The 15,678-nt window shown below is 41.1% G+C and overlaps 1 protein-coding gene across 5 annotated transcripts in view; it reads right to left on the bottom strand.

The window, feature by feature from the left end:
- Window positions 1-15,678, bottom strand: part of NEO1 (neogenin 1) — a 180,138-nt gene that overhangs the window by 56,440 nt on the left and 108,020 nt on the right. For all 5 annotated transcript variants that reach the window (XM_085233601.1, XM_085233605.1, XM_085233602.1 and 2 more), the window contains exons 6-7: window positions 13,093-13,247; window positions 12,021-12,141 (exon numbers count right to left, since the gene is read on the bottom strand). In XM_085233601.1, the coding sequence (XP_085089727.1) occupies window positions 12,021-12,141; window positions 13,093-13,247 (276 nt within the window). The remainder of the gene's footprint in view (window positions 1-12,020; window positions 12,142-13,092; window positions 13,248-15,678) is intronic.

The raw sequence follows: 15,678 nt of genomic DNA, 5'->3' as shown, positions 1-15,678 counted from the left end.
ACTCAAATGTAACTGTTCCGACAAAGCAGGTTTAGGACAAAATCACTGCTTTGATAGCAGAGCAGTACCAAAATATGCAAATCACAGTCCCTCTATACTGCCTGCCTATGTGAGGATGCTTTTTCCAATAAAAGGTTCATCACTCACTTTCTTTCATTTCTCGCTAGCGCCCAAATTAAAAGACAGCCATCCATCCTGAAGCCGCAGTCACTAATCCTCCAGGTGGAATTCCTGCTCCTGCCCTACTTCTTTGGGGTAACTTTGTTTTAAAATCAAGCATTACCAAAGTATTTTATTCAAATGACCACAATGTTGCTCCAAGTTAACTCTGGATATAATGCCCATCTCCCCACCTACGATACAACTGGGTACTTGCCTCCCACTGACACATGTTGATCCAGAGGTGGCAACGATGCACACAGGTTTACCTGAAGGCCAGCCTACATGACATTCTCTGAAGCTTGGATGTGAAATGCCATTTCCCTCAGTTCTGGGCCTGCTGATTCTCCAAGAAGCTCTGCAGCAACAACTCTGGCAAGCTGAAGTTTCAACAGCTGAGACTGAACTCCCATGTCAAACCTTTAATTGTTTCTGTTAGTTTCTTCCTCAAAGACCCACATATTTAACTACTTGTTTGTTCCGTTAACAACTGCATGTACCTACAGCTTGCTTATCACAGGTTACATCAGATACGCTGTTTTTACAGCAACTAGATGAGGTATCAGGATGTTTGAGAATTCAGCATACTGACTTGAATCCAAAGGTGAAGCATCTGCCACTGAAATACAAGAGCACCTATTAGCTGTGACTTAGGACTAAGAAAAGTGAACCCAGGTATGACTTGCCTCTTTCTCATTAATTTTCCTTTAGCACCTTCTGTAATAACGCGTCAACAGGAAAGCCACGCAGAATCCATTTGTCTTTTGAAGACTGTGTCCCTGCAGTTATCAGGCTCCTTTTTTGGTGGGCAAAGAGAAGGGAAAGGAAGGGAAGCCATCACTGCAATGAAATGCTCTATCAGGATATTTCTAATGCAGTGACAACACTGACAATTAGTAGTTAGTTTCAATACAGAAATTAGGCAAATTTCAATGCATATTATTAAAAAATGAAAGCCATCTTTAATTGTTAGATTTATTTAATTCCCGCACGATACGAAAAACATAAGCCTCTTTGGGATATATTGTCAACACAGCTGGGAAAATATGAGAAATCAGAAGCAAGTCTTCTCCTAGGCTCAGCTATTCAACTGTACGAATCCTATTACACATGCAACCAAACCGAAAGCCTATCCTTTCTTCTTTTTCTCCAATGACATTCAGCTGTTTCTAATATTACTGTATAATTTAGCAACTCTGAAATATTAGCAACCAATTAAGACCATATCCATACATTTGTTCCCTCCCTCTGGTGAGAGACTGACACAATCTGATATTTTCCTGTACAACGTGAAGCCTAGGATCCCTTACAAATTAAGGCTACTTCTGTCAATCTTCACAGCCCTGTTTGTGAATAATAATGGAACTGCCCTCAGAGGTCGTAACAGATATCAAGCTAGAGCTCAATCTTCCTATTATCCTCTCCACCTTAAAAGGAATCATCAAAAAATCCTAAAAACAACCATCCCTTGCAACACAGAGAAAGCATCCTCCATCTCCAGCTGATGTTTTTCACCACAATAACTTCTGTTTTCACCCAATACCTACAGCCCATCCAGTAGCAGGGAAACAGCCACCACCACTCCCCACCTGGAGATGGGCACATCGAATGCACTCTCCTTTGTGAACATCAATTCAGAGTGGCACATGGTTCTGGTTTCAGGCAATATGGATTGCTGGCAGTATGTTAGCTGGTAAAGCAGAAGACAAGCTGATAAAAACAACAGTTGTATGCAATGAAGGGGGATAAACTGGAAAGGAAATTGGTGGATGTGGTAAGTGATATTATAGGAAGTATATTTGTGTCTATTAGACATTCAGGCATCAAAAAAACCAAACCTCTAGCTATTGAACTGAGAAGCTATATATGTTCAAGCTAACCTGGAAGAGATGATTTAACACAAGAGATCAAACCCTCTCATATCCTTCCACCGTTGTCCAAGCTCAATACTGCCTGACCAGCGACGTTCAGGCGTCGTACAGCACCTTTCTATTTCCCTCTACTTATTCTGGGTTATAATAAATACAGGATAGCTAAAGGATAGGAAGCACCTATCAATATCTGTTGAGTGTTCCTCAAAATACATTAAAGCTTTTTGCTACTACAAGTTCTGTCTGCCTGCTCCTAATATTTCCTATGAATTGCCCCTCTTTACAATATGATACATAATTTCTTTAAACACAAGTACCTTTTAACCATTAATTTTACTCATAAGAAAACTCAAGAGTTGATACATCACCCAACTGCAATCACCACAACCTGTATTTCGTAGAGTTACAGAGCATCCTGAGCTGGAATGGACCCACAGGGATCACCGAGTTCAACTCCTCTACTTTTGCTGAGCACACTCAAATGTAAGCAGTCATGGAGCAGTCCATCTGATCTGCATTTCCTCATGAGCTTTCAAATTTCTTTGCCAAGTCAACTGTAAATACGGCCATAAAATAAGAAATGAAAATGAATAAGCACAATCAAAGCATCCTATAAACTCTGCAATGCCTTCCTGCTTTCACCACGCACCGACAAATATTAATCTATCACTAATTTAAGCTAAATTAGAGCAATTCATTTGCAGTACATGCCAGCTTTAAACATGAATAGTCCACTGCATGCGAGAACTATTTCGGTCTCTATTTTAAATTAAAATGTGAGAAGTCTGGGGTGTGCATCAATGAGTTGGACTTCCCAAAAGAACCACACCTAAGCAGGGACCTTGAAAAGGGTCATTTCTTAAACGGGGATGGAAGCAAGAACGGAATCTAACTGAGTTAAAACTTCTTTCCACAACACTGAACGTACATGCAGCCATGAGAAGCAATAATGGTGATTTTCATGGAGGAAGACTAGCTAAGCAATGTAAATTAAAATCAAAATTAACATGAAGAAAAGGCTTCCAGCATTAAAGAGGAGAACATACTGCTCTGTTTACAGAAAAATAGCAATAAAGTGTACACAGCCAGTAGCAAAATATTCCCATGCTTTGGCTTTGGTTTTACAAAACACCGTCTGAAGTCAGTTTGAGCTTTCAGATGCTGTTTACGTTCCTCGAGCACAATTTTCAAAATGAGTCTTACAAGCTGTTCAGCTATCATTCAGACGGAGCCATTTTGGTATTTTCAGACAGGGACTGAGACAGCAAGTTTGGAAATCATTCCCCTACTTTTAACATGAGTGCTGTCACCGTTTTTAAGAACTTCATTATGCACGCAGGAGTGGGGTCAGATCTGCTGCATTCATTGCTGCTGGGCTTTTTATCTACAGGACTCTAGGGTTTTTTTCCATTAAAAAAAAAAAGATGATTTATGCCTGCACATGTTTTTATATATGTAGATACGTGTGCATACAGAAGAACAGAGCTCACATGCAGCGCTGTATGAGGAAATGCCTTGGATTTTATAACACAATAACTGCCCTTGAGCAGCCCAATTATGCTAAATGGCATATATCACAGAAAAGCTATCTAGCTCAAATATCATAACCCCATAACATTCTGTCCTGTCTTCTATATCTGAAAAACTGTTTTTGACAAAGTGTGACAAACTCTGCTTGAATGGGGGGCTCTCATTAAACAGCCTTAAGGTCTGTTGAGTGAAAACCCAGCTACGTGTTGATACGGGACAGGCAAATGTAGGATCTCTCCAGGGGATAGGCAAACCCCCTGCTAGCCCTGTCCCTAGGGATCCCCACCTCAGTGGAGTTTCTCTCCTCCTGCTTTTTGCAGTCTCTCCCCATGCAGACCCCAGCGGTCTCCCAATCCCCCCCAAGTTCTGAGCTAGCAGCACTGGGTGCACAGAGCAGCTGTCAGGGCTCATTACTTTGCTCTCATCCCCTGAGATCTGCAATCCAATTTTTGAGTACTTTTTCTTCTTTGCAGAAAATCTGAATTCCTGGCTACCAGGGCTTGCAGCCTTACCGCTGTTTCAATCCACAAATCATTTCTTCTCTGCTAGACTTCTGAACGCCACTCACGGAACCACAGGGACCCCTTTTGATTTTCCTTGCATTAAGACACATAAAATTGTACCAGACAGAAAGAACACAAAGACACTTTTTTTATGAGTGAAAAAGTAGAACAAGTTTCAGGAGGAATACCCGATGGAGTCCTTCCTTTGATTCAGATGGCTTTTTTTCCATCTTGTTCTGACATTTCATCCACAATTCCTCCACAGCTCTATAACTACAAGGATTGACAAAATATTTACAGCATCGCCTTGAAGATAATACCAAACACTCTTGATTCACAGCATCTGGCTGCATACAAAATAATTTTTAATTATCTTTTTAAGAGAAGAGAAAGAGCCTGAGAGGTTGCATTTGATATCTGTGAAATCACCCCAAATAGGTCCTGAACACAAGAGCTGCCTCGGGGCTCGAACAAGGCAAAGGGCAGACTTTGGATTTATGTTACTGCTTATATATGGAAAATACCCCAAAATACAACTTTTTCGAGTCAGAGCACAAACAAGCCTGTTGGTGCCAACTTTTTGTATTTCTTTCAGCAGAAGCCAACATTTATCAAAAAGAAATGGCATTTACCTCCTACGACAGAATAATGGAACCCACAGACATGGAAAATGTGGAGTATTTCATATATCTTGATTTACATAAGGCTTTTGACTTTGCCTGTCAGGACACTTCCAAAAACAAGCAAATACGTTCCAGATGAGGCTGCTACAAAAGTGGATTCATAACCAATTGGAAAAAATCACCCTCAGAGCAGTTCTCAATGCTTCAGTGTCAAAACGAGAAGTGATATTGAGTTTGGATGTATGGGAGGGTATGCAGACTTCCATATGATTCAATACATATACTTTTAGTTTTTTCTTTAACCAGCCCAGATGATAGCTTACAGAAATACTTGTAATATTTATATGAATGCAAAGCCGGGAGGGCTGCAAGCACACTGAAGGGCATGTTTAGAATTTCAAAGCATGTTGTCAAGGTGGAGAAACAGCCTGAAAACAGCAAAGATTCATCACTCGACAAGTTAAGCAAGAAGGGATATGATGTCTGTGATAACAGATCACAAGCTGAGATGAGCCCACAGTGTTGTAGAGAAAAAAAAAAAAAAAAAAAAAGAAGCAGCAATCATCCTCTGAAGGAGAGCTATGAGCTGGAAGACACAAAAGCAAGTTGAAGAGTTGAAGCAAGAGAGGTTAGGGTTAGAAATTAAAACATATTCAGTCTCTACTTTCTGTGATAATTTAAAGACTTTGAGAAGCCTGCCCCAAAATTCAGGCTTATTTTCTCCATCCTTAGCATTAGCACAGAGAGCAGTGGTGTCTCCTGGCATGCAATTCTACGTGGCTGTGCTTTCAATCACTGCAGCGGTCAGCCATAATAAAAATTACTTCCCGTAGTGTTAAATATGATGCTATGAATCAGAAACGTTCTCTCCCAAGCTCAGAACATTTGCCATGAGAAGCACTAACAGACTTACTTCTCTGTGTTCTTCTGTCTTAGCAAGTGCAGGGAAATCCTGTCTTTCAGCAACAAAACACAGTGCCTTGAGCAATGCACTGACAGCTTTTTATTTTAAGTAGTAGACCTCCTTGATGTATTGCTTCCTCTTTTGGGGAACATTTGTTGCAGAGACTGCAAGCTGCTTTGGCTGCTTCAATGTCACCTGTTTTTCTGTACCTGAATCATTACTTGCAGATTCGAAAACTCAGAGAGCCTTAACAAATAACATTCTGAGTTGTGCTATTTATATTTCATGGTTGAAGAGTCAGCACACTCCATCTGTATAAAAGATCCTCCTTCACAGAGAAGTTACATCTGAGTTTTGACTACTGAGAATGTGAATATCCAGCCACAGCTAGAACTCATTGAGCTGCTGGAGCTGAAATAGTTTGTGAGCACGGAAACTGGTGGCTGGGAGATCTTGAATCTGGGTCAGCCTGAAGGAACCTCCATCAAAAACGTCACTGCAGCATAGAAATGTACTTCTGGCACAGCCCCAGCTGAAATGTGCCGACTCCAGAAAACGCAGGCTGTGTTTCTGATGTTCTCCACCATGCTGCAGGTCAGGCAAGCCCCAACCCCTAACAGGAGTGCTGTAACCTCCCCCGCATTGCTATGAGACTTCAGAGAGCTCATGGCCAATAGCTGGCAGAAAAGTATCAGCACAAAATGAAATTATTCATGCAGCAGTAGTCCTGAACAGAATTCAATTACACAAAGAGAATACGAATTTTAAGTCAATAAATGATGTCTTCAAAACTCTCTGAGAATTAAGATTCACATAAGGAATTCAGTGGAGGAATTAATATCACACAGTGTGACCCAAGCGGTGGTACACTTTCATCAAATTTGGTTTTCAGCATCAAACTGTGCCTCCAATAGCACACATTCAAATTTCTCATAAGGAGATTAGTAGAATAATACATAGTACTAAACAGTCCTAATTTGACTTAAGACTATAAACAAAGATAAATGGGGCTGTTCACACCTCTCAGACTGACACTTTCTGAATATTAGAATACTACTAGCAAGGAGAGCTGATAAGAGATGACCCCTGCTTGAACCAGAGACACCCTGGATGAGGTTGCTCAGGGTCTCATTTAGGTACTGTCTACAACAGCTCCAGGAATGGAAGTTTCGCAACCTTCAAGGCTCCTGGCAGCCACTTTTGCAGCCTGAGAGGTCCCTCTCTCTGCTCCTCCCAGCTGGGTGCACAACCTGCAAACTGCCTAAGGCTGTTCTCTGCCCATCATCCCATCACCGACGATGAAAAACCCTCTCCATCCCAGTATTAAGACCCCAAAATGTCTTTACACCGTTGCCTATGATGCTGAGAGCCTGCTGGGGCAGGCAGCCCACCACATGGCACCGCCCAGCCCTCCAGGCCAGACTTCCATTTAGCTGCAGACATACTATGGGAGATTGTGTACAGGATATATCCACTTCTCTTCTTTCGACCGCGTGGTCAACCATCTCACCTTAGGGGGTTGTCAGAACAGTCAGGGGCAATCTGCCCTTGGTAATCCATGCTGGACTTTCCCAGTCATCAGCATCTCCTTCATTTACCCTCAACATCCAGAGAGATTTGTCCCCAAAGTTTCCTCAAAATAGCTCTATTTCCAGCTGATGTATTAGTTCCATCCCTGCACACATGCAGGCAACATCCCTCAGTTTTCTGCATTAGCTTCCAACTTTCTAAGTACCTCCTTTTTTTTGTTTCTGCTCAATTTGGAGCTCCTTCTTCATCCCTTGTTGGTCTCCTGGCCACCTAAATCTCCTGGCAGAATGTCTTGCCCTGAAGTCCAAGGCTGTAATTCTGCTACTTGTTTTGCTCACTTCTCCTACAAGCCTAAATTCAAGCATCTCGTGATGGTTGCTACCAAGTCTGCTCTGAGCTCTGTAACTGCACTTATCCTTTTCCATCCCACAAGGGCAGGCCCAACACATCACTGCTGCTCATCTAGTCAGACACAGATCAATTTGCATCAAGAAATCTTCCAACATGCCCCAGAACCCCCCTGCATGTCCTGCCACATCACCAAGCTGCCACTCCAGCACATTCCACATGGTGAAGGATAACTCCATAAACCCTCAGGGCTGTAATCACGAGTCTTTCTCCAGTTGTGTAAAGAAGGCTTCATCTATCACTTTCTCTCGATTATTTGGCCAGTACTGACATTAGCTTTTTCAGATGTGTGAAAATGTTGCCCTTCCATGCTCTGACTCCTGACTGGCTCACCATCCTCTCCAAAACAAGGCTGTAAGTGTTCATGTCAGTCAGCACACACAGCACAAGCATCATGCTTGCTTCCTCACCCTCCATCCTGTGAAGCTATCCTGATGCATCTTTGCAATCCCAATGGCCTCACAGCTCTGCATCTCCATGCAGACTCCTCAACTTCTCCTCCATGCTAGTAATATTAATTCACATGCAGAACATCCTTTCTTGGCTATGGACTGTTTTTCAAGAAAATCTGAATTTTAAAGAGATGGAAAGTTCCAGTATAAACAACTGTGAACGTGGCACACAACTGGATAGTGGCACCATTCAACTCACTCACTTCAACACCTCAGACCTGTCTAACTCCCAAAGATGGCACAGAATGGCAGACACCAACTTCTGCAATACAGAAGTACAAATTCACTCAGTGTACTATGCTTACTTTGGAATTTTGAAGATGATGAATTGCATCTCAACTCATGTTTTGAAACCGTTCTCTAAATAACATGGCATATTTGTTTACAGTCAATGATTTTTCTTTATACAGCACTCAATAATCACTCCTTTTTTTGGTGCCTGAGTACTTGTCAAACGCCTATCACACGGGGGTGACAGGGAACCATCTGCCTCCCTCCCCAGAGACACCTCCTTTTACTTATTGCCACCTGTTCTTTTTTCAATTCCCAAACTGCAACTCTCAGCAACGCCAGATCCACTGGAAAAGGCCAGGCTACAGGTCCTGCCTGAATTTTTCAGTCTTGTCACTAGCATTTAACCTCAACAACGAAAACCCAAGTGTATCCATTACTGAGGTTCTCACAGCCACAAGTTCACACAAAATAATGCTGTAAAAAGGACAACAGGAAATAGCTTTGTTATGATTCAGCGAGCATATTAGCATCCATACATTGGAAAACTGATGAGGTCAGATGGTGACCCACCAGAGAATAATCATTAGTTTCAAAACAGAAATCGGGTAGAATTTCCCTTTCTTTAGGTAGTTCTCTTCTAAACTTATTGGCAGAATTACAGAATTTGAAAACAAAGAAGCCGCTCCAGTGAGCCTTCAGATGGTCTTGTGTCTATTGCCAGTTCTGTTACGATTTTCCATTAATCCCCTCTGCATACATTGCAAGCTTTTCAGAATCCCACGGAAATACAAAACAAACCAACCCAAAAGAAATTTGTGCCTGACCAACAATTGTGTGCAAGACTGCATGCACACAGCTCTGGGCCACTATGTTATACGAAGAATCAAAACAGTGCTTCCTCTGAAGCCTGTGTTTAAATACTGAAAGCCTCTTGTTGCAGCAGATAAGTGTATTATGTATTTTATGCCTACTGTATTTAAAAATGATGCAACCACCTAAGACTGAAGACAATATAATGTGATATTCTACTTTCAGACACTCAGCAGCCCTTCCAGCAGGCAACAGCAGTACCCCAGGCAGCACAAACCAACACGAGTCGATTTCTAAATGAAGGGTTCAGGATGAAACACAGAAAAGACAATTAAGACCTGATCCAATATGCAAAGTGCAAATGGAGAACACTTTCATTGGTTTAATTCTATTTAACCTTTTTCAGACCATCTCCTTCAGAGCCTGAGTGCCTTCTCCAACTGCTCACATTCACCCCCCACGGCAGCCAAACATCATCTTCCTCACTGGCAATTATATCATAATCAATGCTGTACTCCACTTATAGATGCCCACAAATAGTCTCGGTCCATTTCTTCAACATAAAGAATTCATGTGGCCTGGCTGTGGGACAAACCGTAAGGCTTCTACTTTCTAATACAAATTTACTTTATTAAAGATCAACTTGACAAGGCAACTGAAAGAGCTATTACCTGCATGGAAATAGTCCAGATGTTTCCCAGTTCCATTTAGGAAGGAGAAAACAGAACAGAAAGGGAAGGGACAGCCTGCTAACTGGGAAGAATAACTTCAGTGAATACATAATCAACGTTTCTTCACTGAAATTACTTTTCAAATCGCCAGGGTAGCTAATTCTCATCATCAGGTGTGGAATTTAAGAAAAACAGATTTCTGAATTAACAATCGAAGTATTCAGAATCTTTTTTGTCCAACTTAGTGGGTTTTATTTCCATACCAACTAGATGTTGTGAAAGAACTGAAGTATATACCCTGCTTTCACTCTCCCTCAGTTATCTTTCCATCTTCACCGTTCATATATTGTGACAAGGTGCTAAAATAAGATCTCAAATATCCATTTTTTCTTTGACTGCGTATATCGTACCACTTTTCATACATCAGGACTGAATAAGACACAGCATATTCATGCCTAATTACATGACTTCTTATGTCACTATTCAATAGCAAAAAAAAAATAAATGTACTTTCAGTGATGTACCATGTGATCATCTCTACTGTTGGAGAGCAACAACTAATATGCATCAGCGTTACACTGGGAGTGCATTGTTAAAAACACTGCAGGCCATGTAACAGAATAATTTGACTTCTTGGGTGCATTTTTACACCTAATGCGAGACTCCATCAACACTGCATCCATAATCCTTTGGCAGCATGCAAAAGAAAAAGGACAGCATTATAAGGCACAGTCCTTTAGTATAACAGGACAGGTTGCCAGAGTAGAACAGGAAGGAGAAATCATTGGGCATAAAACAGGGGGAGGGAAAGGAAGAAGAGTGAGACCACAGGAACTAAAATAATAACAGTAACAATCATTTACAAACCACTACGGGGAACTGGGTGAAAGTAGAAGCTTTGGCAGGGCTTCAAAACCCAGGTACATTAATTATTCAATATTTTTCAAACTCAAAAAATACAGAATAATGCTTCCGCCTGAATGATTTGGAAACCACTCAGGTGATTCATACATATAGCAGAAATAAAATTACTTTTAATAATTTTTCTGGCAACGTGGTGACAGTAGGCCACTGCTGGATCCAGCCACCCAGCACCAGTGGGAGGTCAGAATCCCAGGGCTGCGAGCATTCAAGCTGCTGAATCCAGTTTTGCTCCCCACGTTATTGCTGAAATACATGCATGTCCTCAGCCATCAGTGAAACATACCCGTATCCAAAGCAGAATTCAGAAGAAGTTAGAAATGCACAACTACTCTACAGAACAACCAGAAAAGAAATGAAAAATCTCTCTTTATGCACACTCGTAACAGTTTACTCTCTGTACGTTGAATGCCAATACCAGGTCTAGCAGCTTCACATCTGTTAAAATTTCAAGAGTGAAGTTTTATCACACCTCTGATCAGACCTAGGTGTTCCTGCTAAATCCTTCCATCCAAAAGCTTTGTGGTAAAAATCGAGAAACACACAAGAAACTGTAATTTTGAAACAGCATCCAAAAAAACCAAGCAGCATTGAGTACAAAACGTACACCATTAGTATTTTCTTGTCTGACTCATTTTCTTCATCACTCACTACTGATTTTCCTCGTTGGGTTCTTATAAACTATTGTCAAGAGCAGTGTGACTTGAAAGATCAAAGCAAGCTGATGCCTTAGAACTGATATTTGTACTACCAATTTTTGTGGAAGGCAGTACCTCTTCTACCATAACATTAATTATCCTCTTTTAACATTTGAAATATGCAATGCAGGGAATTGCACGTTTCAGTAACAAAAAGGTGAGCATTGTTAGTAATTCCACTTACTGGAGCACAGTAACAAAGATTTATCTTCAGTTGCAGCTACACCTCAACAAACTGTTGTGCAGTCACAGCCTGCCAAAATGACAGAGCTCACTCCTACTTTATTTTGTTTTCAACTGATAGCAGAAAAAAGCTCTGAACATTGGAATGACTTCGGTGTAGAACACTTCATTTGTTGTGTGCTCCATAAGAACTTTTTTTCAGTTTTGTAATTGCAGTGAACGTTTTCCATTTGGATATTTTTCAAAATCTCAGCATACAATTAATTTTTCAGATTTATGACTGTGGTCTCTTAATGCACCAAGTATTTCCAAGACAAATTTCAAAATGCAAGGTGAGCCCTGCAGAACCCCTCAGTTCTCCTAAGTAGCTATAAGTGTGTGGTGGGATGACACTGAATCCCTCAGATGGTTCAAAAAATCCCCCTAGCGGAGCTGAGTTACAGATAACGTGTCATGCAGAAAAGGCCCCCTGCAATTGTTCCCCCCTCCATCCTTTGGCACTAAAAATCACTGTTTATCTTACCGAGGTCAAGTATTATCAGCTGGGCTCCAGCCTGTGCATTTCCAACATCATTTTCTGCAATGCACTGATAGAATCCTTCATCTGATTTCACCAGACCCAAAACTTGCAGATTATGTTCTTTCTGAGGAGCAAAGGATAAACGCAACATTTAAAAATGGGCTGCAATTACAAAAACAATGGTGTTTTATGACACATTTCTATGATAGGAGAAACTCCTGAACAGTAAAATACAAAAGTGTATTCTGAGTTCCCGTCAGATTTCATCTCTTTTACACTGAATCCTCAAATTATACAGCATCAAAAAGCAGCAGAAGCTCCTACTAATGGCTATCATTTTCTAGCATCACATATCACTGGCAAGTCATAACATTCCCACAGCCATTTTTATGATATTTTAAGCACTGAACATAACCACATAACTCACTGTTACAATTCTACAACCTCAGGTATACATAATTATACAGCCATTAAGTTCTAAGCTATGCCTCAGTAATGACTTTCACTACATCTAAAATTTCCCACCCGAAGCACCAGTGCGCCAAAACTCACGATCCACAACTCAGTTCTATTTATATTTAAATCCCTGTTTGAAATTGTAATTTTCATCAATCACAGCTGTCTGTAGCAAACCCAGTCGGTGCTCACAGTGAGCTCACATTCCAACAGGTGCAACCAACAATTTGTGTTTTGTCATCATGCATGCCCCTGTCTCTCATGGAAAGCCTAAGCTATCAAGAAACAGACTCAGACAATTTCAACTGCATATTTCAGCGTTTCAGCAAAATGACAAAGCACTGCAGAATTCGAGAAACTAATTAATTCTTCCAGGCCCCAAACATGGATAGTATGAAAATAGGAAGCTGGTACTGTGAAAGGGCTTGGCTTCCATGCATACGTATCACAGAATCATAGGATCACCGAGTTTGGAAAAGGCTTCCAAGATCATCCAGTCCAACCGTCCACCTAGCACCAATATTTCCCACTAAACCACGTCCCTCAGTAGGACGTCTAAATCGAAGGACTAAGAGTCAAGTCAGTAGCTTACAGTGCCCAAAACTGACTACACACTTACAACGATTTTGAAGTAGTCGCTTGGAATCACCACGTCTCCGTTCTTGACCCACTTCACAGTTGGAGTAGGTTTTCCAGTCACTTCACACTCAAAGACAATGTCCATAGATTCATGAGCATAAATGTTTGCAGGTCGCTTCAGAAACTCAGGAGGAACTGAAAATAAAAAGGAAGAAAGACAAGAGATGGTGTTACTATATAACAAAGGCAAAACTACGTAACAAAGACTTTTTAAAACCAATGGACATAAAACCAAGATGAAACTTTCCTCGGATACCGACTGCTCTGAGTAATGTCTTACAGGCAGGTGTGATCAGTGATGTGTGTTCAGTAAATCAGAAAGGTTCTTCCTGTAAGAACATACAACACAGACCAAAGCTGTCACCTCCTGGTCTTGGCTGCTTTTAAAAACGCTTTTTATATTCAGAATGAGATGAATTGAACTCAAGAACTTTAAAAGCCATAAAATCTCAACAAAGTCTTTGGTAACACAATCCTCAAAGCACCCACTGCACAGCTATGGCAAAAACCTTTGGTGAAAACTTGCCAACCAAGGAGCATCCAGCTGTGTGCCAGGACTCGAAGCTTCTGCAGCATGGTGGGAGGAAGAATTGCTGTCTGCAGGCACACAGAATTTGAATACCATCTACTCTGAAGAACGTGCACAAATTTATTTGTGTTTATTAAACTCGCTGACACGAGGGCAATTTGCTGACTTACGTTGGCGAGTCTGATTGTCCAGGTTCCAGAAGAGTGAAAAGCAGCCTCTGCCCTTTAATATTTATCAAACAAAGTCAATACAGAAGGGCTACGGAGTTCAGGCAAATACTCTGCACACTTCACATATCAGTGGCGTTTATCTCATACTACGGAATAAGAAATCGTACTTTGTGCTGGATTCTGACTATTGAATGATCCTTCTGGCAAAGGTTTGTAGGTGGATTTAATTTCTTTTAAATCAGAAAACTGGAGACAAGCTGCTCTCCCAAAACCTCACATTTCAGGTTACAAATTATATAGGAGAACATTTAAATATGAAAATCTTTACCTATGAAGTAGGAAGATGACTTAGCTGTCAGACACACGTAAACCTACACAGAAACTATGGGAGGATGGTACACATTTACTCTTGAACTCTTTCACATAGAAGCCCTTCTGCCTATGGCTCCCAACACCCACCCAGAAACCCATTTCCAGAAATTTACCAAAGCTGCCATTAACTCCTTGGAATGATTCAGGTACTTTTGTACCCACCATCCACATCAGATGGCTGCCACGACCTTCGTCCTCTTGCAAGCTGCCTTCTGAGTTTAGTCGTGACAAAACTGGGGCTAATTATTCTTTTATTTCAAATTTCTTCCCTGACATTCTTACTGTGCATGAGCTGTGCTTCTCCTGTGCTCCTGTCCCACCTCCCAGCCTTTATTTGGCCAGCCCATCAAGCCCTCTGTGCACAGGCTGTTCTGGTACCCATCACCCACACCACCCTCAGCCACCTCCTGTGTTTGCTCAAGTCTGCGCTAATCCTTGCAGCCTGCAGATGATTTGCATGTTGTCTCAGACACATCTCACCACTGACTTGAAAAAGCAGCACGAACAGTGTTATTGCTACAGCAAATATCTTGCCCAACTCATCTCACTACTGTATTTGCTCTTTCCTGGATGCACCACGATGACCTGTGAGCCAGCCTATGGCAGATCACTGCCCTCTCATCTTCAGCATTTTTAACTAATGAGTAATCTTGTCCCAGTCTGCTTTATCAGTGCTCTCATTTCCTTTCCCTCTCTCTCTACACAGAGATATACACACACACTCCAATTTCTGAAGAGCCTCCATGACTGCAAAGTAGGAACATAACAGTTGGAAGCATTTCCCCATGAAGGATTTGCATTCCTATTTTCTTAACAGTCTTCTCAAAGTGACACTAATTCTTTAGCTGATGTATTACATTTACAGGAATCCTAACAGACACAAGCTAGCAACATTCACCATCAAAAGCACGCAACTTGTTTAAAAAGAACAATCCATCTCATGATGTCAGAAGACACAAACTGCTGTACTTAGCTCTGCCATGAAACTCAATGATGACAAGGGGCATACATAACAGAAGTTCTATAAAATCAGGAGCGGTGCTTACTATAAAATACAGCTGCTCAAGATGGCCTTTGCTAGGGTCACTTTATCAAAAGTACCAAGATATAAATCACTTTTAAGTAAACGGTGTAATGAAGACACCTGCAAATCCCCCACGTACCTTCAGCATCTGGCACTGCTTCCACTTGGGGCATCATGCACAAGTGGGCCCAAGTACTGAATCATAAGATCTGCCACAAAAACACACGTTGATCCAGACACCCTATCACCCACTCTCAAATATTTTTTATATAGGAATTGAATTTTAAACATTATTTTTTCAAAATGACTTTGCTTTTTTGGCTTATGGAGGAAATGCCAAGCCATTTACAGAGGGAAAACAATACGAGAAGCGCTCTCTTCCTTTATTATTATCCTTTATTTTCCCATTAAAGAATTATAAAAGTGCATTTTAAAGGCATTTTTTAGTTTAACTATGTCAGTGTATAGTAT

This window comes from Meleagris gallopavo, chromosome 12 (assembly GCF_905368555.1).
Source record: "Meleagris gallopavo chromosome 12, MGAL_WU_HG_1.1, whole genome shotgun sequence".
NCBI classification, from domain to species: Eukaryota; Metazoa; Chordata; class Aves; order Galliformes; family Phasianidae; genus Meleagris; species Meleagris gallopavo.
The sequence above is the reverse complement of the archived record's forward strand: the minus strand, read 5'-3'. Positions and strand labels throughout refer to the sequence as shown.